Source organism: Cygnus atratus, chromosome 2 (assembly GCF_013377495.2).
Source record: "Cygnus atratus isolate AKBS03 ecotype Queensland, Australia chromosome 2, CAtr_DNAZoo_HiC_assembly, whole genome shotgun sequence".
NCBI lineage: Eukaryota > Metazoa > Chordata > Aves > Anseriformes > Anatidae > Cygnus > Cygnus atratus.
Window position 1 is genome coordinate 34,028,409 of NC_066363.1, and position 25,034 is coordinate 34,053,442.

At 40.4% G+C, this 25,034-nt stretch overlaps 1 protein-coding gene across 2 annotated transcripts; it reads left to right on the top strand.

Annotated features, from left to right (window-relative positions):
• Nucleotides 1–466: 466 nt before the first annotated feature.
• Nucleotides 467–24,123, top strand: KLHL7 (kelch like family member 7). 2 transcript variants are annotated; one of them, XM_035562445.2, is made up of 11 exons: nt 467–747; nt 3,968–4,070; nt 5,014–5,107; nt 6,271–6,395; nt 8,631–8,806; nt 11,414–11,588; nt 12,988–13,130; nt 17,629–17,869; nt 20,470–20,671; nt 20,958–21,055; nt 22,744–24,123. In XM_035562445.2, exons 1-11 carry the CDS (start codon nt 628–630, stop codon nt 23,025–23,027), a joined length of 1,761 nt encoding a protein of 586 aa, XP_035418338.1. In that variant the 5' UTR covers nt 467–627; the 3' UTR covers nt 23,028–24,123. The 2 variants fall into 2 exon arrangements, with proteins under 2 accessions (XP_035418338.1, XP_035418339.1); XM_035562446.2 differs by having other exon boundaries at nt 732–747; nt 4,991–5,107.
• The last annotated feature ends 911 nt before the right edge of the window (nt 24,124–25,034 follow it).

The following is a 25,034-nucleotide window of genomic DNA, read 5'->3' on the forward strand; positions in this document are numbered from 1 at the left end:
AAGACCAGGCTGGATGAGACCCTGGGCAACCTGATTGTTGCGCGAGGTGGCGTTCCTGCCTACAGCAGGGGGTTTGGAACTGGGTGATCTTTGAGGTCCCTTCCAACCCGAGCCATTCTATGATCCTACTTCCAGGGATGGGGCACCCACAGCTCCTCTGGGCAACCTGCTCCAGTGCCCCACCATCCCCAGAGCAAATAATTTCTCCCTAATATCTAACCTAAATCTCCCCTCTTTTAGTTTAAACGCATTACCCCTCGTCCTATCCCTACACCCCGTGACAAATGGTCCCTCCCCAGCTTCCCTGTAGCCCCCTTCATGCACTGAAAGCTCCCAAACCCCAACCCCACAGCCCCCACGTCCCAGCCCCGCGCCCCCCCCACACACTTTGTTTACCCCCGGCGGGGGCAGCGCACCGGCAAACGGCGCCCGCGCCTGCGCAGCCCCGCCTCGCTCCCTCAGCTCCAAGGCCGCCTCCTCCGCTCCGGCATCCCCGCGTCCGTCCGTGTGTCCGCCCGTCCGTCCGTCTGTCCGCTCCCGGCTGCGGGGCGGCCTCCGAGGGGTCCCCGCGGCGCCGCATGCGGCCCGCGACGGGTGGCGGGCCGCCGGTGCCGGCGGTGAGGGGCCATGGCCGCCGCCGGGGCGGAGAAGGGCGGCAAGAAGAAGACGGAGAAGAAGCTGGCGGCCCGCGAGGAGGCCAAGCTGCTGGCGGGCTTCATGGGCGTCATGAACTGCATGCGCAAGCAGGTAACGCACACACACACACACACACACGGCTGCGGTTGTCGAAATCCATTAAACACCTGTGAAAACCCCCAAATCTGCTTGTGCTGCCTAGGCTGGGGGGAGTGCTGGTCGTTTTTCTCTTCTTGAGAGCCCCAAACTTGTGGTGCGAGAGTGGGCACGGGATCTGCGCGGCTCCCGAAACGTGAAGAGAACTTTCTGCTCCTCAGGGGAAACGCCTTGGCCCTGGCGTTAGTTAAAAGCGACGTGGAACCAGGCTAGAGCTGGCCATAGGGCTCAGCTGCTCGCCTCCCAGGTCAGCCTGGTGAAAGGCTCAGGCCAGCTTCTAGTAACGTGTCCATCTGTCTGGGCCTGGCCTAGGAAGCGATATCAGATTCTGCTTTTGTCCATCACCCGCACTGTGCATCTTTTATTAATAATGCTGTCAGTTACGCTTGTGTGCGTAAAGCTTTTCGTGTAGCTAAGCCCTTGTGTATGAAAAACTGAGTTGGCTTCAATGAAAGGTTTGTGGTGACTTCAGGTAATGGAGCACTAAGACTTACGTTGACGCTCAGAGACTATGACCTACTTCTTATAGGATTTATTTCTGTTTTGAATTAGGTAAAACATATTCCAGGGTGTGGCTGAGCCCAGTAACTCAGCTGGGCACTGTCTGTTTCGTACTGCTGGCCTTGTTGGCAAGGGGATGCCAGGTGCTGTGGCTCTTTGTACTTGGGTAGAGGGAATAGAGTCCCCAGTGTGAGAGGATGAAGTTGAAGTGCTGCTGTGACACCTGTGGGTACTTCGGGGTGTCTTGAAATTCGGTGTGCTGGCGGGGATGCGACCCTGGATTTTGACATCTGTCTTTTATTTTGCCAGAGTTTCCCAAAAATTTCAAATCAGACTTCAGGTGGTAGCTTTGCATGCCTGTCCGCCACTCTAGAAACTTGCGCGTAGCTCATGATATTCGTGCTTGTCCTAGTTGTTTGTGGGAGGAGCAGCCTGAGGAAAATGTACTGGATCAGCTGGTTCGTTGTGCTGCAGTTCAGTAGGACCTACAGGAAGCTCTTCTATGTGTTTTGATAACTTGAGGATTGTGCTGTACTTATAAAACCTCAGTATGCTGTGAGTGAAAACTTTCCTGTGGTGGATATAGCAACCTGCATGCAGAACACCACCAATTAAACTGCATTGGTTTAGTGATGTAGGAAAATGGTGTGGGTGGAAGGTACGGCTAATTCTTGAGAGGCTGCTTTTTGCATGAGCTGGGATCTAGAGGCAGCTGCTGCGTTTATGGGATTTCAGAGCAAACTATGGACACATCTGCGCTTAGTTCTGGTGAGATGTTGGGAGTAAGTATGTTCGGTGCGTGGAGGAGTTGTTGCTCATCTCCAAAATGAGATGACCCATATCTTTGTGGATTTTTCTGAGCTATTTGACAGCACACGCATAAATCCTCTGTTGCCACTTTGTAGCTGAGTGGAAATGTGCCAAGGGGGAAGCTATTGAGAATGAAGTTGGGACGGGTTTGCAAGGTGTCGCCGAGCTCACAAAGCTTGGCAATGCCGGCTGACGCCTGGGTGTGTCCTTTGGTTGATGAAATGCTGGTCATGCGTTGCATCCTTGGAGCTATGGAGTGATGCAAGTGGGTCCTTTTGGAACGAAGTTCTTCCTGGGAATTTCTGTACGGTGTTTGAAATAGACCAGTTACACCCAGGAACGTCACAGAGGAAGAAAGGAAAGCGATGATCTGTTCTGGTTGACAAATATTTCTTCCCACGCCCAGAGAGGCTTTAGGATATCTGAGATGCTTCAAATACTGAGCTGAGGCAGTAAACATGCGGACACTAAACATACCTTACAAACACAGCACGTAGGTCAAGCAGCATTACAAGCCTTAACACAGCTTGCCCACGGAATTTTATGGTATCTTACAGTGCTAATGTGCAACGCTTATTTTGAACCAGATGTTCTGGGAATTCCAGCTTTAAAAGATTTCCTTTGAAACTTTTCTCACATGGTCTTTTTTCATTGATTCAGTCTTAAATGGTGCCGTGGGTGCACAAAGGAAGTTGGGTGTCATACACCCCTTCAAATCTATACTTGTAATTAAAACATCTATACTTGTAATTAAAACATTTTAAAATATATCATTTATATTTTGTCCCGTGAACACTTTCTGATGGGTGTCCTCTAAGAAACTAAAAAATATACTTTTTTGACAAGGCTACATGTGGATTATCAGCCTAAGTGGAGCCCTAGGTAATACTGTCTGTGTGGAGAAAATTCCAACACTGTTCTAATCAAATATTTCCTTCCTACAGTAGAAATGCTGCTTTCTCGAGTTAGTATTGGGATGGCTGTAGGTAGGTGTTACCCAAAATAGTCTCAAGATAGTAGCTGGAAGTGCTGAGCTAGCTTCCTAAAACCATTTTTTCTTAATACAAGAATATTATAATTAACTGCAGTATGGTGCGCCTTTATTTCAGTCAGTGTGTTCTTAGAAAGGATACCATTTTAAAATCTTTTCAAATAACATATTTTTACCCCAGCCCCTTACTCTTGTCTCCTGACAACTTTAAATTCTGTCACTTTCTCCTCGTAGTTTCTCCCCTGTGAACTGTCATGCGCTGTTTATATACAATTAGCAAACAATGAGAAATAAAAGTATATTTTGTCTGAAAGTTGGTTGCTGATCAGGTGTGATCATTCAGACTCTTTAATATAAGTGGTGGTTTTGGGATATGCTTTATTTAACATATCCAACTGCATGTTTTGAATTTGTTCGTGGCTTTCACTCTGGGCTGTATGATGGAATTCAGGTATTGGGGTCCTCTGAGGTTTTTATGAAAATTGACAGGTGAGTAGGTAAGAAAGCCCCTGATGGATGAAAAGGCTGCAGTGTCAATGCAGCCCCCGTTAGATGCTGCGGAGACTGTTATAGGAGGTTGATGTAAATGTCACAGGAAAAGCTTTAGAGTTCATATTTTATCAGTGACCAGCTTTAGGGTGCAAGTTCATGGGGAAAACTGAGCTTTTTTCCTTCTTCAGGTTGACTTTGGTCATCCTGACCAAAGGTCTGCCTTGGTTGCCTTTCAGAAAATATTCTTGTTTCATGATACCCCTTGAGTTACAGAGTTTAAGGACACCAGTGAATTTCCTTAAGCTGCTGTTAGAGAAATATTTTTGAAAGTATTTAAAAAATGCTTATCTTTTTCTGTTTGTCTTTTTTCATTTGATTTAGAGAACTCTGTGTGATGTCATTCTTATGGTTCAGGAAAGAAAGATCCCAGCTCACCGTGTTGTGCTCGCTTCAGCAAGTCACTTTTTTAACTTGATGTTCACTAGTAAGTCTTCAAAATCGTTTGATTTTATGCTTTTGTGGTCATATGCTGTTAGATACGTGGCTGACAAGCTGTTTATTTTATGAAAGTGATTAAGTTCAAAGACGAGTGTAAGTGAAGATTGCTTCAGTTTGTATCCTTCCACTCATCTCTGTTCACCATTCCCCTCGTTTTCACTTTCTCTCCTTTGATCAAACCAAGTGTTACTTCGTATGAAAGCCCAGCTGGAGCCCATACACTGTATTACAGTTGGTCTCCCTCCCTTAACCTGAAAACTTGGAGTCGTTACTCCCGTGGCACAAAGGATGCCTGCCCTGTTCCTTCCCACCATTAGGCACTGCCGCTTAACAAAACAGGCTTCCAGGAACGTAAGCGTTCTTGCGTTAGCACTAACTTTACAGATTTAGCCATGTACTACCTATCTTACAAGTCATGGGTAAGGCGTGCACAAGTTAAATTGACTTTAATGCATGTTTTATAGCACGGTAAGTAGCAGTAGAACGAGCGCGCCTTCCAGTGGTTGGCTTGTAACCATCTGTGGGTGAACTTGCAATGCTGGGACTGGGTGTGGGGAGCTCTGAGCTGGCTCTATTATCAGCGTGAATATGGAAATAGCTTTCAGTAGTGTAGTCCGTGCTTCCTGTCCTTGGTAGTGCTAGCTTGGCAGTCTGCGCTGCAGTCAGCAGCGTTTCTGACCCTTTCTATTTAATACACCTTACAGCATAATCGACATAACGCGAGCATGCACGCACACACCAGTTACCTTGGTTGTCACACTGCCTCCTTTCTTTCGTGACTTGCATGAGTAGTCCTGGGAAACACGAATAGCTGTGTGCAGTCTTAGCAAGTTCCCATTTTGTATAATTACTTTACATTTTGCAAACAGTGGAAAATACAATAACCAGAGTGGCTTATTGATGTAGTTTGTCTTTTAATCTATTTGCAGCGAATATGCTTGAATCCAAGTCCTTCGAAGTGGAGCTAAAGGATGCAGAACCTGACATTATTGAACAGCTTGTGGAGTTTGCTTATACTGCAAGGTAGTTTTGTTATTTAAAAATGACATTTCTGCTAGAAAGCCTGCCAATTGTAAATGGTAAAATGTTAAAATAATGCTTTCATGATTCATCAGTTTTATTACTATCATAATCCTTTACTCATTTAAAGTCTGATGTGACTAGACCTTCTATTCTCCTCCCCTCTTCCTTTTTATTTAATCAGTAGGAAGCCCCACAGACTAAAGAGGGTGGTAATTGTCTCCAGAAGGCAATTCAGAATGCTTCTGGCTTCAGTGTTGGAGTCAAATGATATTCCCCATTGTTCTGAAATCCAGGCCCCTGTTGATACCAGCAGGGGTTTCTCTTTATGGCCATAGTAGCTATCACAGATAACCATTTGTGGGAGTTGCACCTTCACCTCTGGTCGGGCTGGGTGGATAACTACTGTGTGAACAGCATTTCCCTTCTGTCTCAGGCTGTCCCCGTGCTTGGTTTTAAATAGCACTGCAGGCACTGTAGTGTTTATACAAAGCTCGCTCAAACAGCTAGGATTGTGAACGGTACTTTGCAACGAGCTCTTACGGCAGATGGATGGCAGGCCCTTCATCTTTGTGCTGATGGGATTAACTCTCCTTAAGAAGGCTTTTTCTGTTTTCTGAGAGGAGTCTTGTGTGCTTCATCCGTGGTGAGACACAGTGTCAGCACCCCAGCTGTACTGTTGCCTCTGCTGGTGCACAAAAGCTTGCCTGTGGGCTCTGGACCTTTTCTTCAGGCACTCCCAAATAGTTGTTCTGCTCGTGCACTTCAGACAGGTCAACCAGAGCAGTCTCCACAATGAGTTTAGACAAATTTTGCTGATGTCTGTTTGGGAGTAGGTGGCTGTCAGGAAAAGGTTCTGTTCCTTTTCTGTTTTGTAAAAATGGCTAACCACACAAGTCAAAGTAATTAGCATGGTATTCCAGATGGCCTCTGTTAGGGGCTTAGCCTTTAAAATCCAGGACTGTTTGCCCTTCCTTAGTAAAGTACAGCAAACCAAAGCAATTTGGAAAGACCATGAAGGGAGGCTGTCTTCCCTGCATGGAAGAGAAGGATGCTTGGGGAAATATCAGGGGAATAATTTTGCCATTATTTCAATTGGTTTAAGTTGGTGTTTTGGCTCCAGCTAAGTAGGTATTGGTGCTAACTTTGCATCTTCTGTTTCGCAGAATTTCTGTTAACAGCAATAACGTCCAGTCTTTACTAGATGCAGCAAACCAGTATCAAATTGAACCTGTGAAAAAAATGTGTGTGGATTTCTTGAAAGAACAAGTTGATGCTTCAAATTGTCTTGGTAAGAGAAATGCAGACTTAATTTTTACTTTGTTTTTAACTTTGCTCTTCTCAAAAAACAGTATCATCTAAAAGACAGAAACGCTTAGCTAAATCCAGATACGTAAAAAATAATTTGGCTCAATCTAAACTGTTTTCCCTTGCCATAAACAAAGTGATCTGGCGGTTTTTGGTCAGTACCAGGGTCCACTGACTTTGCTAGGTCTCATCCCAGATGAGCAGCAGCCTGTAGCTTCTTGTTTGTTTGAGATCCTCAGCTGTTTAATGAGGTGGAGCTTTCAGTTGTTGTTACTGTACTTGGAGGTGGAATTTGACAGCTGTCGTTCATACAAAATTAATGTATCTTCTAAAAAATATGAACAGGATAAGTTTAGGTTACTCTTTTTTTAATTGCCTCTCCTTTTGAGTGAAGTCTGTGATTGTCATCTGGGCAGGTTTGGTACTTAATATGCCCTGTAGCCTTACTGTAAACTCAGAGTTACCAAAAAAAGATAACAAGCAGAACTTGGTGTGTATTGATGCTCCAAGATTTGGAGCGCTTTAGTCTCTGATTAAAGAAACTTTATAAAGCTTCTTACTGACCTTGGTTATGTTATTCTCCTAGTGACATCTCAAGTATGTTATAGATGTTTATAATGTCAACAGAAATGTTTTGCAAAGTATCTGAATTAAAGGATTCAACTGATGCTTCAGTGCGGTACAGCAGTGGCTCCGAAACAACTGCTGGAAGGAAGACATCACTTTCTAAGGAAAATGCCACTTATGCTTGCTTTGGGGCATGTTCAGTCCTCTGTGGTCTTTGTTAACTAGAAAGTTAATTATATTCTCTTAACGCTTGCATACTTTGCTAATTTATATCAAAAGGGAGATCAAGATTAAATCAATTTTTCCACAAGATAATGCTTTACATGTTGAAAGGTGTTCTCTGCAGACCCGCAGGCAAGCCCATAAAAATGTGTACTTGAAAGAAACCGTGGTGAATCTGCAATCTCTCGAAATTGTTATTTCTCACTTGGAAAGCAGCTCGTCAGAGAGATGCTTGGATTTTATTATTGTATTTTGCATCTTACTACTTAGAGAAGCTCACTGTAGTTGCATCCCATGGGTTGCCTTTGGCTGGTGGGTTGCTTCTACCACCTCCCCACCCTCCAGAGGAGGAGGAGAGGGAAGGCTTGCAGCATGATGAGCAGATTTCCTGCTGAATAACCCTGTGCTTACCTGGTTACTACAGGGAGGGCTGGAAACACTGCTTCTCAGTAGCAGTTGCTGTTTATACCTTTATGCCAAGTTTCTGCTCTTGAAGCAGCGTCAGCTTGACTTTTTTGTGTCGGCCTGCAGCAGTTTGCTACTGCCATATTAGAGTCCCAGTTGGTTGTGGCTCTTACAGGCAGTTGGGCTGGGTTGGTGACCGCTGCTGCGAGACCGGGTCAGGGAAGGTCACAAAACCTGGAAGCAGTCTCTCAAGCTGTGCTGGTTAGACTGGGTTGTTGTAGTGTGGCTCAGACCTAGTTAACGTGCTGTTGTCTCTTTCACAATGGGGAAGGAAATAGCGAGGAAATAATTAATAGAGCAAGTGCTACAGGCCTGGCTCTCCAGTTAGTTCTGCAGGGATAGGGATCACAAGTTTGGGCTTATCGTAGTTTGTCCTGAGTTGCAGATGAGTTATAACAGCATTTTTTTCTTCTGTTTAAAAAGAAAAAAAGAAAAACCATATCAGTAAATATTAACTGGGTTTGTAACTATCACTGAAATTATGGTATTTTTATTCTAGTCTAATATATTAAAAGTAGAATCATAGAATGGCTCGGGTTGGAAGGGACCTCAAAGACCATCTAGTTCCAACCCCCTGCCATGGGCAGGGACACCACCCACTGGATCAGGTTGCTCAGGGCCTCGTCCAACCTGGCCTTGAAAACCTCCAGGGATGGGGCATCCACAACCTCTCTGGGCAACCTGTGCCAGTGCCTCACCACCCTCCGAGTGAAGAATTTCCTCCTAACCTCGAATCTAAATCTCCCCTCTTTTAGTTTAAAACCATTCTCCTTGTCCTGTCATTGTCTGACTGAGCAAAAAGTTGTTCTCCATCTTTTTTTATCAGCCCCCTTTAAGTATTGAAAAGCTGCAATGAGGCCACCCCTGAGCCTTCTCTTCAGGCTGAACAGCCCCAGCTCTCTCAGCCTTTCTCCACAGTAATTGCAGTTTAGTTGGGATTTTTTTTTTAATTTTTCCTTTGCAGGTATAAGTGTGTTAGCGGAATGCCTAGACTGTCCAGAACTGAAAGCCACTGCAGACGACTTTATCCATCAACATTTCACTGAAGTTTACAAGACAGATGAATTTCTTCAGCTTGATGTTAAACGTGTGACACACCTCTTGAACCAAGATACACTGACTGTGAGGGCAGAAGATCAGGTGAGATCCCTGTTTCATTGTAAAAGAGCTCTGTCTTCTAGCAGCAAAGAGCATTGAACTTCACTATGGTTTTCTAATCAAGAAATAGACTGAGGCAGCTCTCTTCGTATGTTCCTACAGTGTGTGATGCATGTAGTGCTTGCTAAAAGCGCATCCTGGCTTGGTCAAAACCTGATGTTAATGAATATCCACACTTGGAGTGTGGATGTTACATGTGTAGTCTCAGCGAGCTGCAAAGAGAAGTAATAAAGGGAGTAAGCAAAACGGTTTCCTGTATTGTGGTAGCTGTAGGGCTTTCAGTTCCATATAACATGAATGGAATTAAATTTAATGTATTACAGCAGTTGCTCCCAGATTGGGGTGAGATGTGCACCTTAACGGCTGCGTGTCTCTACCTGAGTATGGGCTGAGTCTCAGCTTGTTTCAGACAGGAGCTGCTGCTGATGGAAATATGCATACATAAACTAATCTTCCAGAACTCCGGAACTTAGGAGCAAGGTGCACCAAACACTCGGAACTAGCAGCATTGACAGTGACAGGTTGGTGGAAGGCCTATATTTATGGAATAAATACACACACACAAAAAAAAAAGCCTGGGTGGCTGGAAAGGGCCTAAAATTGATTCATTTAAAAGCTGTAAGCTGTGGTAGAAAGTACATTCACAGCAGTCCCATTTGGAAAACTTGATTCAGTATACCACAGCCCTGAATGCTTATTTGCCAGAATGTTCTTCTTACTGCAAGAAAATAGATTATAGGCGTGTCTGCAGTGCAGCCCAAAGAGGTGATTGCAAGATGGTTGTAGCTGCTGGATACTTCTTGAAGGTTCTCACTCACATCTGTTGAAACCATACTGAAGTTTTGCCTTTCTAGCTGGTTCTGGCGTTTGAACTAGATAATTCAAGTTCATTTAGCTATGTCATCACGAGTCTATGTGCCTCTTTGAAGTGCAACAGAGGGATCTCGTAATCAAGATGGTATGTGTGTGCGCTTAAATAGAAACGGGTGTTCTGCTGACTCTGAAGTTTAGTCTTCACATAATTAATGCATTTTCTTCGGTGTATCTGTTACATGAAAATAAGAATTACTGTGGGTAGAGGAATAATATCAGGTGACAAGAATATGACAGCTGACTAGTTTATAAGTATAAATATGATTTAGGTCACAGTTCAAAATTCTTACCATGGACTGGGAAGAGTTCAGGCCACAGGGTAACAGTCTCAAAGCTAGAAGTGTTGTATTTTATTAGCTTGTAGTGGAAATTACACTTTAGAATTTACACTTTTGAACTTTTGCTGATAAAGATGGCATGCTTCAATGTGGCATCAGCGATAGAAATTTCAGGTAGGCAGCATGGCATGATTAAAATTCCTCTTGTAAAGTGGCAGCGTACAGTATGAAATTGCAAAGTTAGTAAGTGATACCAAAGAAATCTTATTTCTTAGGAGTACCAAGAGAAGGTTGACATAGTCCAGTCTTTGTATGTAAAGCATATTTACATTTAGCAGAAACAGGAAGGGTAGCTTTGATTACTAAGTGGCCTACTTTTCCTGTACATTAGTGGTGTTTCTGTTGTTGATAGGGACAGGAACACTGTATGCCAACATTCTGCTGAATTTCCTTAGCTGATGCAACTTGAGCCTTAAATCCTTTTTTCTTTCTCTACTTTCCCTTGCTCTGTGGTCATTTTGCAGGATTACAGCAGAGGAGGTTTAGCAATCCTTCTGAATAACTCATAATATGGAGAGACATTTAATGGCAGAACTAAATCACTCACAAGTGATCACTGTGATCAGTTTCAGCTACAACGAGTAGGTATTGAATGTGTTAATCACTTGTAATGAAACGAGTGCTGACTCTGAAATGGCAGTGTAGTAGATAAGCTTGCTACGTCTGAGAGCAGCACTGAAATATCTTAGTACATAGGAATGGAAAGGAAGGCCACTATTACCTTCCTGACTCAGAGGACAGTCATAAATAAAACAGGTTTCTTGGTTACCTTGCTTGTTCTGTCCTCCCTGCCCTGCCAAGAAAACCCATTATCTTTTCCTGTAAAGAGGAGATAGAGAGGAGAGTCTCAGAACAGTAAACTTATGGCAGTCTGCAGTTAAAAAAGCATATATATATTTTTAAATGGTCCCCCAAGACACAATAGCAATGCATTTGGAACTTCCCAGCACTGATTCGATAACAGAAGCAGTTTGTCAGCTCATGACGCTATATAAAGCACAAACTATTTCAGCACTTCTGGTGAAGTATTATCTGTGTTGTGACATTGAATGCGAAGCATACTAGTTTTAATGCTGCCCAGATAAATATGAATTGCAGATTCATGCTTCCCACTTGAAAAAAAGGTTAAATGGCAGTAGAAGTTTTTATTTAAAAAAAAAAAAAAAGTTTTGTACATGGATTTTACTTCATACCTGAGTGTTGTCTTGCCTTTTTGGAAGACGGAGGTGTATACACTTGTGAAATCTCCACGTGCTGTTAAGTAAGTTAGCTCTCAACAGGTAGAAGAATCTGTTCAGAGCACTGAGATTTAGCTTTTGTCTGAGTTTATGGTGATGTGATGTACATTATTCTTATCTTTCCTTTTCTTTTGTTTAAGGTTTATGATGCAGCAGTCAGATGGCTGAAGTACGATGAGCCAAATCGCCAGCCATACATGGTTGACATTCTTGCTAAAGTCCGATTTCCTCTTATATCAAAGAACTTCTTAAGTAAAACAGTTCAGGCTGAACCACTTATTCAGGATAACCCAGAATGCCTTAAAATGGTGATCAGTAAGTTGACTTCTAGTTGAAATCTTTGATGTTCTGTGTAACTTAAAAATTATGTGGAATGTGGATTTTTGAAAATTGGTTTAAAATGCTCTGACAACATTTTCGCATTAAATACATCTGACTGTGTTCCCTTGAGGATGTTGCACATATTTGAGGTTGGATTAGCAGATTGTCATGTAAATAGCACACATTCTTGTGTAACAAGAGAAAAGAAGTGAAAGTCATCGCCAAATGATATTAACTTTGTGATGTGTAATGTAATGAAGTTTCTGTCAATGGGTTGTCAGGGTAATTGGAAGCATTAGCGTGCCTTTGGGACACGATAGTAACTTCAGTGTCTAATATTCATATGTGAATTATTAAAATTTCAAGAAATTAATTTTTAATATTGCAAAGCTTCCCTATGCAAATAAGAATGTTAAGCCTCTGTTGCGCTATTTACATCTCTAACATACTCTGGAAGTTGAGCCTAACAGATAGTTACATTCTCAAGGTACAGATGAGATGAAGGAAAAAGCTTTTAGTTTTTTTAGACACCAAATCTGAAGTTTTATCACGTGAAAAAGAAAAGCCAAGATGTTGATAAATATTCCAGAAGAATTTTTGTATTCCAGTAGCAGTTACTTAGTCAGCTTCCTTTTAGTGTAAATCTAAAACTGGCATACAACTTTTTCCTTCAGTCAACAAGCAAGATTCAAATTAGCCTATACGTTGTAAGTATTTGCTGACCATCAGTATTTCAGTCATACTTCTTGCATGACGTGGAATTAGGTGGATTGTTGAAGGAATACGGATTTTTGTTTGAATGGTTTGTAATGTCACCAATATTTTTGTATTCTTTGGAATGTTTTTGTAAGAAAATCCTTATTTTCTTATAGCAATTGTAACTAATACTTTGCATTGTCAAGTAGTGAACAAAAGTGAGGGTTTTTCGTAGATACATTCCTTATTGATCAGAAACCATGGGGTCAGGAGCAGGGCGTAGTGACTCCTTGTTGCCTCAAAGTCCCTTCTTTAACATTGGTGCTGTTCTACATGGGCTCCCGGTTCTGCCAGTATTAGTCTTCTTTGGTTGTACTACTTTTTGCTAGTTTCAGCATGGCAAACTTAGTTGCCTGGTAGTAGTGGCGAAAATAGAGCCGATAGATAAATTGGTATGTAACGTGTCCATATCCATGCCCTGTTGTCACATGGAGTAGGCAGATTGAAATGGGATGTAAATCTGGATGTATTCTCCTATGCGCTATTGCATATTGGTACATTTGAAAAACAAAACTAAGCTGTACAGATGTACTGTGGAAACTTGATTTCCCCCCCCTTTTTTTTTTCCCCTCCCTGGCTCTGAAACATCCCTTTCTCAGCTACACTGGATCTACAACAGTTGTTGTGTTCCTTCCAGGTGGGATGCGATACCATCTACTTTCCCCAGAAGACAGAGAAGAGTTGGTGGAAGGTACGCGGCCAAGAAGAAAAAAACATGATTATCGCATTGCTTTGTTTGGAGGCTCACAGCCCCAGTCCTGCAGATATTTTAATCCAAAGGTAATCGTTACCTCAGAATGCATTAAGATTCACTGTTTGTAATCCTCTGTGGCTTATATTTGCTGCTGGTATTAACTAAGGCATAATGATCTACAAAATGGTGTGGGGAAGAACGTATTCCCTGCCTCTTGGGTATACAGTTGGAAGGGTGTAGCTAATTAGGCATTTTCAAATCTGTGTACCTAGATGTAGTACTTCGTTTTGAGTAGAATGATTATGTGCTTGTTTGTTGGCAGTATTAGGTACGGAGTTCTGACATACATTTGAGTCGAGAATTGATTGGTGTGTGCGTCCCACAGCTGGAAATAAATAAAAGGTCACAGAAACATCAGGCAGTCAGTTAGGAATATGTAGAAATCCATATGCATGTGCATGCACGTATGTGTCCAGAGACTAACTCAAAGCAGTTTCTTCTTAGTGTAAGATAAAACATTGGCTTTTATGATAGTATAGAACCTGTTTTAAAATAGAAGGGGTTTTGATTCATTTAGTATAAATATGTAACCATTTCTAAAGTCCAGTGGTTCACAATTCCACGAATTAAGAGTATGTTAGAAGAATTGGCAGCCAGTTACCCTAGAAGTGGGGGGAAAAGTGAATTTCTACAACAAAAACCTTAGAGATGGCCAATTTAGAGCAATAAAGCTTTGCCTGATATTTTCTTCCATGTTTCCTGAATGAAGTCAAGCCACAGGAATGTTTATTACAGCTCTGCAGACTAGGTGGGTTTGGAACATTGGCTGTTTGCAGAAGGATTACCCGTACACTGTTTTACTGGCCAAGCACATGCAGTAATACAGAAATAAGTTTCTACCAAAGCATCAATGCTCTCTAATAAATTAAGTTACACACCTGTCATATTTTGTTGCAGAGATTCCAGTTGTTTCACCTCAGCATATTAAATGCTTATTACAATTTCAAACAGTTGTGTTATCTGTCTGAACTACGTAATGAATGTGAGTCCCGTCAGATCTAATTCAGAATGAACGAGCCCTTGGGGTGTGTTTTGAACTTATCCAACATGAATTTGCATTCCCTTAGGTAAAATAAAATTGAAGCCACCTCTTATGAGCATTGATCAAGTTTGAAGGAAAAAAAAAAACACACAGATTTGCTGACTTAAAGTGAGACATTTAATTTGTATTTTTATTGAGAATTCCAAATTCTTGAATTATGTTCATCTTTCTTCACGCATATGCTCAAGTAAGATATATAGTGGGGTGGGAGGAACAGAGCAGGTAACTTTTTTATTTTTTCTTTTTGGAAGAAATCCTGCAGAATTACTTCTTACTGGAGCTGTGTGGTCTTGCATGTGGATTAACTGTGGGGCCGGGTGTGGGCAGAAGGGTAGGGGCAGGGAAGGAGAAAGAAGAAAGTAATTGGAGAACTTGATTCTAATAAGCATTGTCTCCCTTCAGTGTTCTTTTTTCTAGTGCTTATATGCTTCCTCAAGTGTTCTTAGCTAGCCTGTCATGTCTTCTTCAATAGCTTTACTTAATTTATTTTTAGCTTTTAAGTTACTTAAAGGTCCTTTTCTGGATATTTTCCTAGAGTGTTTCTTTGATCTGTAACTATGACAGTAGCTCCTTAAATGCCACAAACCAAGGATCCAGAACCCCTGTGGGATTATCGTCACGTGCATGTGAAATAAGTGTGGGATGTAAGGCTCCAATGCTGCAAATACTACATCACATGTTTAACCTGCTTTAATTAGTCATATCAAAAGATAATGGGAGTGTCAGAGTGCCAAAAATCAAGGTTATATATGTACTTCTGCAAGGTTTTAGGACCTTGGGAAGGAATTGAAGTTCCGTTTTTTGTTGTCTTCAGGGTTGATTGAATAGTGACCTAAGCCTATACTTTTGATTTTAATTAAATTCAATAATTTAATTAAATCCTTATGCATCAGCTAAAGAAATAGTTCAAAACAAACTTAGGTTATGTTTCTCCTGAAAATATTATATTGGTTATGAGTGACATAACTTTGACTAATACTGCAAAAATTATTTCACTATTGAATAGGCTGTGTTTGTTGAAGCTGTAAACAGAATTACTTTGACTATCTTTGTCTTTGTTGTGCTGTGTTTAATACTTCAGTTGTTGCATGTCCTTCAAGAGATCAAAATGATGGAACAGATGCAGACTGGGGCATAAAACTCTTGTGGAGCAATCTGGCACTGTTTTGAGTAGAGATGTTTGGTTTCAGAATTATACTGAAAATCTTAGGTGTTCTATTTGTGGTGGTGGGAAACATTTTCTTGTTGAATTTTCCACAGAGCATTTCAAAAAAAGCCTTTTTTCCAAGTTGGAAATAAAGTTTTTTTTTAATGATTTCTTGATTAAAATTTATACATGACTTCATGGGACTTTGAGGTAGGAATATACATACTCCTTTGAAATTATTCTGTTAGCCCTAGTGACCAGAATTAGCTGGAAGTTTTAGCTTTTAACAATTAAAAAATCTGCCAGTGGCAATTAAAAATTAACAGATGCCTGGCATTGATATTTCTTGACAATTAAGAGAACCAGCATACCTCTTACAAGGAGATAAGGAGCTGTAGATGATACACTGTTAATGGCAAGGTTGTCCATATTAGACATGTCTACTGTTCTTCCTTGGAAGAGGAAGTAGCAACTGAAATGGAGGAAAAAGTTTTAAACAAAAGGATGTGCTCTTTCACGTGGCCCATAATAATTACATCTGGAATTGTCACTGTAGGGTCTTGTAGCTGCCAAGAATTCAGATGGTTTTAGTAAGTTAAATTTCTTTTTTAATTAAAAAAAAAAAAAACTTTCAAAAACAATTAAATACGAAGGTACAGCTTCTGCCTCTGGTGTCCTGCATCACCAGCTGTTGAAAACCCAAGGTCAGCAGGCGAAGTGTCAGCATATATTCATCTTGTTTTTTCTTTCCTTCTAACCCCACTACCCCACCCCCTGCAAAAAAAGAGGCTTGCACAGATCTTGGCTGTTGTTCAAAGCAACTGTTTGTAAGCGCATAAGCCCTATTGAAATGAATACTGTGGGGTTCAGGGCAACACGCTGAAGAGCACTGAAAGAAAAGGACCTAAATTGCCTCCTGCTGGAAGAGGAGGGTTCTGCTGAGTGTGCTGAGGTTATGGGAGAGCCTATGGCTTTTCATTTGGTAAAGGTGTCATTGAAAGGGTGGCTATGAACGGAAGCCACAAAAGTGGGTCAGATCTCAGCCCTTACAACAGTAAGGGAAAACGGATTTCTGTAAAAGTGCCAGAAATTTGAGCCAGAAAATATGATGATCTTGCACAAAGCACTAAGACGTTTTTCTTAAGATTTATGCAGCTATTTATTTTGCCATGCTGTAGTATGGCTTTCCTTTCTAGGATGCCTCAGGACGTGTTTCTCACCATAAAGGGCCACATGCACCTGCCAGCTCTTCTTGATTTGGGGGATGCTACAGGAAAAGATTGTAAGATGTTTTGGACTATAACATGCTCTGCCTCTTTCTTTGAACCCCCATGTAGGAGTCGCTGTTCCTCCTCATTGACCAAGGTGTTTGAAGTATGTCCTTGCTAAGAAAATGTAATAATGTAATGTCTTGTGTGAACCATTACGATGAAGGTCGTTCAGCAGGTTTAGCTAGACCATCCTGAGGTGACAGAGATAAGTTAAGGTCCCAAGCTTTCCTGTTCAGCATAAGACACAAGCTGTGCTTACGATGGCATGGAATATGTGAGATGCAATTATTCAAGAAGTGTTTCTTGTTCTGTATGCTATCCGGGTCTGCCATCAGTCGCTGAGTTTGGTGTTCTTAAGGCTTTGGGTAGCCTTAATGCCTATATTTGATAACTTGCTGGTTTTGCCAATCCATGCAAAATCAGTTTCCAGGCAACGTGACTGTCAGTATTTGTGATAAAGCATTACCCTATTTCTCATGCTATCAACTGTGGATAGCTATAGATCATTTGTGTTTTGTAAATTCTGTAAATAAGCTTCTAGTTGTTACGGTAATAAAGTATGTATCACAGAGCTTTTTAACTGAGTTGCTTGTCAATTTGGATATTATCTTTTCCCTTTTTCCATCGCCTTTGTTTGGTTTTACTTTCTGTACTTATTTTCTTTAGATGTAAGATGTCTTTTTCCATTCCTATAAAAGAAAATGCAATTCTGCTTTATTGACTACATGCATTGCTTCTGACTTGATAACAGCAGGAGGTCAATTCTGTTGGGGGAAAAAAAAAATCTGTTTTTCAGGGAAGCTGTATGGGGTGTACAGAGGGAATGAGGAAATAGAAATTGATAATGTCGTGGTTCGTTGCAGCTAACTATGTCTGTGTCTAAGCGAATTTTTCAAGAGTACGCCTGAGGAGTATTCTTCAATAAACAGTATTCATGTTTGTTTTGAAAAGGAAATTTAAAACTGACCATATCTAAATCTCTATGAAAAGCTCTGTTTGAAAAACACTCGCTGTGCAGGTAAGTGTTACAATCTATTAGACATTACCTGTTCTTTGTAATGCAGGATTACAGCTGGACAGACATCCGATGTCCCTTTGAAAAGCGCAGGGATGCAGCTTGTGTCTTCTGGGACAACGTAGTTTATATTTTGGGTGGTTCCCAGCTCTTCCCTATAAAGCGAATGGACTGCTACAATGTGGTGAAGGATAGCTGGTATTCCAAGCTAGGACCTCCAACACCTCGAGATAGCCTTGCAGCCTGTGCTGCTGAGGGCAAAATTTATACATCTGGTGGTTCAGAAGTGGGTAAGACACTAAAAATCTTTAAACCAAACCAAAAAAAAAAAAAAGCACAAACAAAGATACCTGGAGATTTTTCTGGTTTTTGCATGATTCTGTTGGAAAGAAACTGCACGTTGCCATGTTAGCCTAATGAGTTAATTTTCCCATATTGAGAATTTTCTCCTCCCCACAACCCAACAAGCTATTTCTGGTGTGTTTTTAAAATGGTTTCACTTATTGAAATATTATTCACATTAACTAGGGTGTATGGCACGCTGTACTTTGCAGAGTTACCTAGGGACAAGCAAACATGATTTGCCATCCCACTCTGCTATTAGTTTACCTCTGTAAATCGACAGAACTGTTTTAAAATTTTCTCCGGCATATGGCCGGAATACCTGCGTTTTGGCAATGGCGTTCCTGGTATGAGTTGGGCCTAATGATTTTTTTTCAAAGAAAAAAGTGTGAAATAAAGGTTTTGGTGGTGAAGTTATACCTGATTTTCTTTTTAGTCTGATTTTTCTGTGAAATGACAGAAGTTATCTTCTGTTAATTTGTTATTGTTGGCTTGCCTCAGTAAATGATTAAATACTGCTTTATTTAGATGTAGTTAAATTGTCCTTGTAGTTAAACTAAGACCACTGGGGTTTTTTCCCCCCTCCCCACAAAAACAAACAAACAAAAAAACCAACACTAGTGGGTGACACAAACGCTAGCATAATAGCAGCTGTTAATAATTTTTGTCTAGATTAACCTGATGCACGTTCAGGAAACCAAAAGTAGAAATGTAGGTATGCTATTATCCATAAAAAGTTTTTTTAAGAAGTTCTGCCAAAAAACAACACTGTACCTAGGGAGAAATTTTTAGTAGATCCTATTGAGTTCTGTCTTGCTGCAGAGGAAAGAGAGCAGGAAAAAATAGTTGTTATCAGTGCCAAACACTGTCAAAATTTTACAGCTTCCCATTAATTGACTTAGTAATGTTATCTGACTTCTGAAGTATCTGCTGCTACAACAGACGTCTTACAATAAGACAGTTTGTAGCTGCCACCTAGCGTGATAAATGTGACATAACACTTCCCATTATTTGAAACTGGTTTAACCAAGGCTTGGAACACTATAAAACCTCTTAAATCTCCCATGAGAGAGACAAAAAAGTCACATATAAAAATAAATAAACTCGCTTACTTTGCAGGTGTATTTTTGCTTTGGAATCCAGTGAACACTGCTTGTTTACAAAGGCCTGTCTATCCTGATCAGAGTGTTTTCTAAATTGGAACAAACAATTATGCGAAACTATTAATTGAGAAAAAGTGCTGTAGTGTGTTGTAGAGAAATCTAAAAATTGCATGCTGCTTGCATTGACTGGAGAGCTTGGAAAACAAAGTACTGTGCCAGTCCACTAAGGCAACAGGGTTTGCTTCACCTTTTAGAACTGATGGAATCCTGGTTTACTTGCAATACCCAGCAGAGTTTGAGCACTAAACCTACCGAATTCTTCCATTCAGGTGCAGAACAAACATTTAACATTATCCTGACAACATACTGAAAGCAGCAGCTTTTCACTTTTTAGCAATGACATTAAAGACAGTTATTCTCTACTTCCCGTGCATAAGAATTTGTACAGCTTCAAAGCAGTAAGGATGTGTATTTACTTCAAGAAATTAAGTCTCATTCTGCAGTTCTTAATGATATTGAAAATTAAGTGGTAGGAGTAAACAAATACACAGTTTATAGAAGTCTACTCCTGTATTTTGGGTCTGGAAACGTAACGCTGTTCCACATATCTTGATGGTCCTCAGCTGGTAGTGAGTGCTGCTAGTGTATGCACTTGGCTCCTTTCAGAGCAAGCTGTATCCAGCCGCCTCTGCTTTTGTTATGGCTAGTCATCCAAGCACAAGTATTTAAGCCCCCATTTATCTACATTTAAAAATAAAATGCTTTTGATTTCATTAATAGTTTTATTGGCCCTTGAGGGAGGAAGATAGACCTTGTGCTTGCAAAAAATATTAAGCATCTGCCAGGCCCCAGGAAGAAAGTAAAATGGTGAGGGCTAGCTATTTTGTGGTTGCTAATAATTAAGAATTATGCTTTAACATAATCTAGCTGTCTAATTCAAAAGCAGCAAATATTCTGGGCATTGTACAAATCACTTTGCTTAGAGAGAGACTCGCATGAATCTGTACGAACTTTACAAAGCTGGTTTCATCTTCGCATCTGAAAGTTCCACATGTCTCCAAGTAGTGAGAGTAGCATGGATTGATGGCGATTTGATCGGTACCTGATGGCAATTTGTTCAGTATCTGATCAAAATATAACATACATCTCCGTTCAGTCCGGCCCCCCCTCCAAAAAAAACCCTGCATAACTTACACTCATTTTCAAACACGAACAGCAATTTTATAAACTTAAGTATTTTGGAACAAAAGAGTCAAGAAAACAATTACAAGTGTGTGCTTTTTGAATAGTCCCAAATTTCAAGTTGGTTGGCCCTATTTTTAGTGGTGGAAAAGCACCTTTCCCCTTACAACTAACAAAGCGAACTTGATAATTACTGTTACTCTCCTCCTGAATAACAACCACCAAAATTAACGCCACTTTGGTGGGTTTCTTATTTTTTTAAGGAAATTCTGCACTGTATTTGTTCGAATGCTACGATACGAGAACAGAGAGCTGGCACACAAAGCCCAGCATGCTGACTCAGCGCTGCAGCCATGGAATGGTGGAGGCGAATGGCCTCATTTACGTGTGTGGAGGAAGCTTGGGAAACAATGTTTCTGGAAGAGTACTCAATTCCTGTGAAGTTTATGATCCAGCCACGGAAACGTAAGTGTTCTATCAACTCTGAATATTTTTGGTCACTTTGTGCTTTGCTCAACCAAGGAATACCTGAAATACAGATGAATACAAAGAATTGTGTGCATTAAAGTATTTTCCTGAGTTAAGTAGTAACATATCATTTACTTGTAGTTTTACTTAAAAGGCTAATTTTCTTCAGCTTCCCTTCATATTTCGTTTTCCCAACTCTAGGATTTATTTATGTATTTTATATTTATTTTCTAGGAACTAAATAGTCAGTTTTCCTGTGGTTTTGTGTTGTTGTTTTCTCCAGGTGGACCGAGCTGTGTCCAATGATTGAAGCCAGGAAGAATCATGGACTGGTGTTTGTAAAGGACAAAATATTTGCTGTGGGTGGACAAAATGGCTCAGGTACTCCAGCACTTGTAATTCTCCGGATGGTCTCACCAGGTTTCATGGGGGGCCTTTTTTTGCTTTTGCAAAGAATTCATTCTACTTTAGTCAGCTGAAAAACTTTGAGCAGTACCATAAAACGTGTTCTGCTGCTGACACTTTGTTGTTGCCTTCCTTCTTTCTCCTCCATGCTTCACTATATCTCATTTCCCAAAGTGAAATTTTGCTAATGATAATACAGTCAAATTCAGAAATGCACCCATAGTTTAGCCTAGTTCTGCAGTAGTTTAATATGGCTAAGCTTAAGACAATAAATTTCTTTTTTTTTTTTTTTTTTAATCCTTTATTATGTATTTTGAGAAACTTTGTTATTCCTCTAAGAGACAGGTAAAAGTGTAGACGTTGTTTTGGGACCTTCAGTCTAAGTGAGCTATTTTCAAGTGGTGAAAAAGTAAGAATTTTCTTGACTGCCCTAGTTAATGAAATATGACTTACTGTCATAGGCAGGTCACTTTATGATCTGTCTCCTGATCTGTAAAAGTAGTGATAGCTAATTTCCCAGGACAGTTTAATTTTAATTTTAATTACATAGGGTTTCTGAAGTGCTTTTGAAAATGAAAACTTCTCTGCTAGGAGATTTATTAATTATTATTTATGGTAACTAGAATATCTAATTTCACATTAATGCTGTTTTAGAATATAGGTTTTACTTTAATTAGCTACTGAAACTATTCCAACATGATTGACTCTTAATTCAAAAGTAGCGGTAGATAAAATCTTTGTACTTTATCTAACAGTTAGGGTTAGAACTGCCACTTTGCAGAATTTTAGTGTATTTGCTTGAATGTGTAGTACCAAGGCAATAAGTAAAGTATTTTGCTGTTTATGTTCTGCAACCATACTGATAAATTGTTCTTAATATAATGGTGAAGAATTATGGGATGAAATATTTACACCTCCTGAGATTAGACCCGAGAGATTTATTTCTACAATAATTCAAGACTGGAAGTGAAAACTTTTCTGTGCCTCCTAGTCATTATTGTTAAATAGGAATAACAAGATGTTTGTAGATAATGTGAAGCATGATAACTGCCTGTTTCCTAAAGAAACAAATCTTACATAGATCTTATATTTTTGATCTTATAGAGATCTTACATTTGATCTTATAGATCAAATCTTATATTTCCTTAATAACTTGAAACTATTGACCCTTCCAAAGGCACTTAGGCCATTATGATATTAAAATCCTTGAAATTTACTGGAGAGACATCCTCCTTCAGTATATGACCTACTTAAGTAAAAGTATGCTGATGACTCCTCTAGAATGAAATGGTCGCACTAGGGGCAAGCTTGAGGTAGTTTCCTAACTTTTGGTTACTAGCCACAAATCCATAATATACTGGGCATTGTTCTGTTCATGAAGCAACACATTAGAATCTTTAGTAAGTGAAATGTTAATCTTTATAATGTGAAACTTGTAACAATACCTCTCATTTTCAGTCTACTTTCTACTCTTCTTCCTGTATTTAAAAAAGGGAAGGGCAGCTAGTTTAGAAACTTGTGGCCCTTCTTTTCAAGGATTTTTGTTTGATCTGTGTTTCAATGTAAACCTTGCAAATAACTAAATTTTATGAAGCATTTGTATGCTCAAGTTCAGCCTCGACAGTATATTGTAATAAGTAGTTATCTGTTTCATTGCTTTGTAGGTGGCCTTGATAATGTAGAATATTATGATATCAAGATGAATGAATGGAAGATGGTGTCTCCAATGCCATGGAAAGGTGTTACAGTGAAGTGTGCTGCTGTGGGATCTATAGTCTATGTCCTGGCTGGTTTTCAGGGTGTTGGTCGCTTAGGGCACATTCTTGAATATAATACTGAAACAGACAAGTGGATAGCCAACTCCAAAGTCCGTGCTTTCCCAGTGACAAGTTGTTTAATCTGTGTTGTAGACACTTGTGGTGCAAATGAAGAAACATTAGAGACCTGAAGACGTGTAGGAGATCCTGAGAAATTCTTCAAGGACTTGGGGAAAGATGGCCATTGGTACTTTGCTTCCATGTTTTACTGAATCTTGTTATACTGAGTAATAGGAAAAACTGAAATGCAGTCTTTCAATTTGTATATACAGCTTATTGTATAACATGGATTTTTGTGATGCCCATTTTATTGTCTGTTTTGAGATGGGAATGTGTTTTAAGAATCCACTTACCTACCTGAACCCATATGCCATCTTCCTGTAAAAGGACTCTTTGTGTGGCCTTGTCAAAAAATAGACCCAAACCAGTTATTTAGAAGAACTCAAGGTGTTTGATGAACATACCATTGCTGGTTAAATGACACCAAGCACAGTTGCAGAGATTCTTCCTTTGATAAAGGTGAGTAAAGATAGCTTGGGTCATGAGAAACATGAGCAAACTTTTCTCATTCATACATATCTGCAAAAATCTTACCAGGATGCAATGACTATTTTGCTCAGGAAAGACCAAGGACAGCAGTACTTAGATTCCTATAGTGAATGGGGATAGATTATACAGCTCTCCGGGGATAGATTATACAGCTCTCCAGATTACAATAGGTGTTTTATTCTGGTGATTATCTTCCATCATGTGCATGACTGCATACTGATTTTAAAGTCAGACAGGCCATATATAGAGAGATTTGAGAAATACTTTGCTTAATGTCATCTTTGGCATTTTGGGAAGCTCTCACAAAAGACTTTCCTATTTTATAAATGGGGGGGAGGGGAAGGTCCACAATAATTGTGCACTATAGGAGCAAGTTGGAAATTCAAGATAATCAAACTCAGTACACCTTCCTAGGCAACCAGACTGTACATACTGTGGATGCCAAACCATTATCAAAGAAGTGAATAGGAATGGGAAAGCAAAGTCAATACAAAAAAAGTATTGATTTTTATTGAAAATGACTGTTTTTAAAATGGCACGAACCAAGTCATTAAAGTTATTTTGCAGAAGTCTTCTGAAGTTGCACATGATTATTAATCTCTGGTTTTGTAAATGTTTCCAGCCACCACGATACTAAATGTGATCACAATTTTTCTTCCAGCATAAAGCTCAACTTTTCAGGCTATCAGTGTCAATATTGTGTATGTTATTCTGAAAAACTATACAAACTTAACACGCAAGTCTGTCCTACTGCCATGCTAGTTCATGAATATCTTCATCCCAGTTTTGTCACTTTTCTAACTTGCCCATTCTTGCAGGTCTGTTTCTATGAAACTGTAAAGTTGATGCTTGCCTACCTCTATCTTATGCATCACCGGTGGTGTGGATTTTTTTAGTCAACTTTATTTCTGAAGATCTCATAAGTAGTGTAATTCCAGTTTCCTAAGCTTTTTTTTGTAAACTTCTTCCTGATTTTCTTATACTTCTTAACAACTCTGCAGGTATGGAAAATAGTAGATGCACTCAAGGGCTTAAAGGGGTTCATGCACCTCGGTTCTCTATTCAGTAGTAAGTGAATGATGTACAACACTTTTTTCCCCCATTTTTTTTCTTTTTGAAAGAAACAAATGTCCCTGCCCTTTTTGATCCTTATTCTAAAATACTGTAAACACGGGAGTGATTGCTGCACTCTTTAGGCTGTACAGGCTGTTTGATTTTTGTATCTGCTTTTAAAAACGTGAAGTGCCTTTTTCTAACTTTGTTTTGAAGTGGTAACTTCTTAAAAATATTTGTAAGGAAGAAGGGCTGCAGGCTGGGTGAGGACTGGGGCGTGAGGGAGCCCCCCTCACAGCCGTTTTGTGAGGGGCGGTGTTGTGGTGGCCCTGCTTCTCAGTGTCCCTCCACGTCTTGCCACCTGTGTGGGGCCACAGAGCACAGCTTGCTGCACCTTCGTGCAAGGCCACGATGCTCTTTGTTACGTACCCCACCTGGGCATCGCTGTTCTCTTTCTCCTTGACTCGTATTGTGCTATGGGCCACATCCTACCCTTCACCCAACGCTACGGGGCACTGCCCCAACACCCGCCCCGC

Bases quoted from the DNA above. Each gene is read 5' to 3' on its own strand.
- KLHL7 (XM_035562445.2), top strand. From the start codon at position 628: ATGGCCGCCGCCGGGGCGGAGAAGGGCGGCAAGAAGAAGACGGAGAAG. The intron at 748-3,967 runs GTAACGCACACA...CATTTGATTTAG, and splicing joins TGAACTGCATGCGCAAGCAG to AGAACTCTGTGTGATGTCAT. The intron at 8,807-11,413 runs GTGAGATCCCTG...CTTTTGTTTAAG, and splicing joins CTGTGAGGGCAGAAGATCAG to GTTTATGATGCAGCAGTCAG.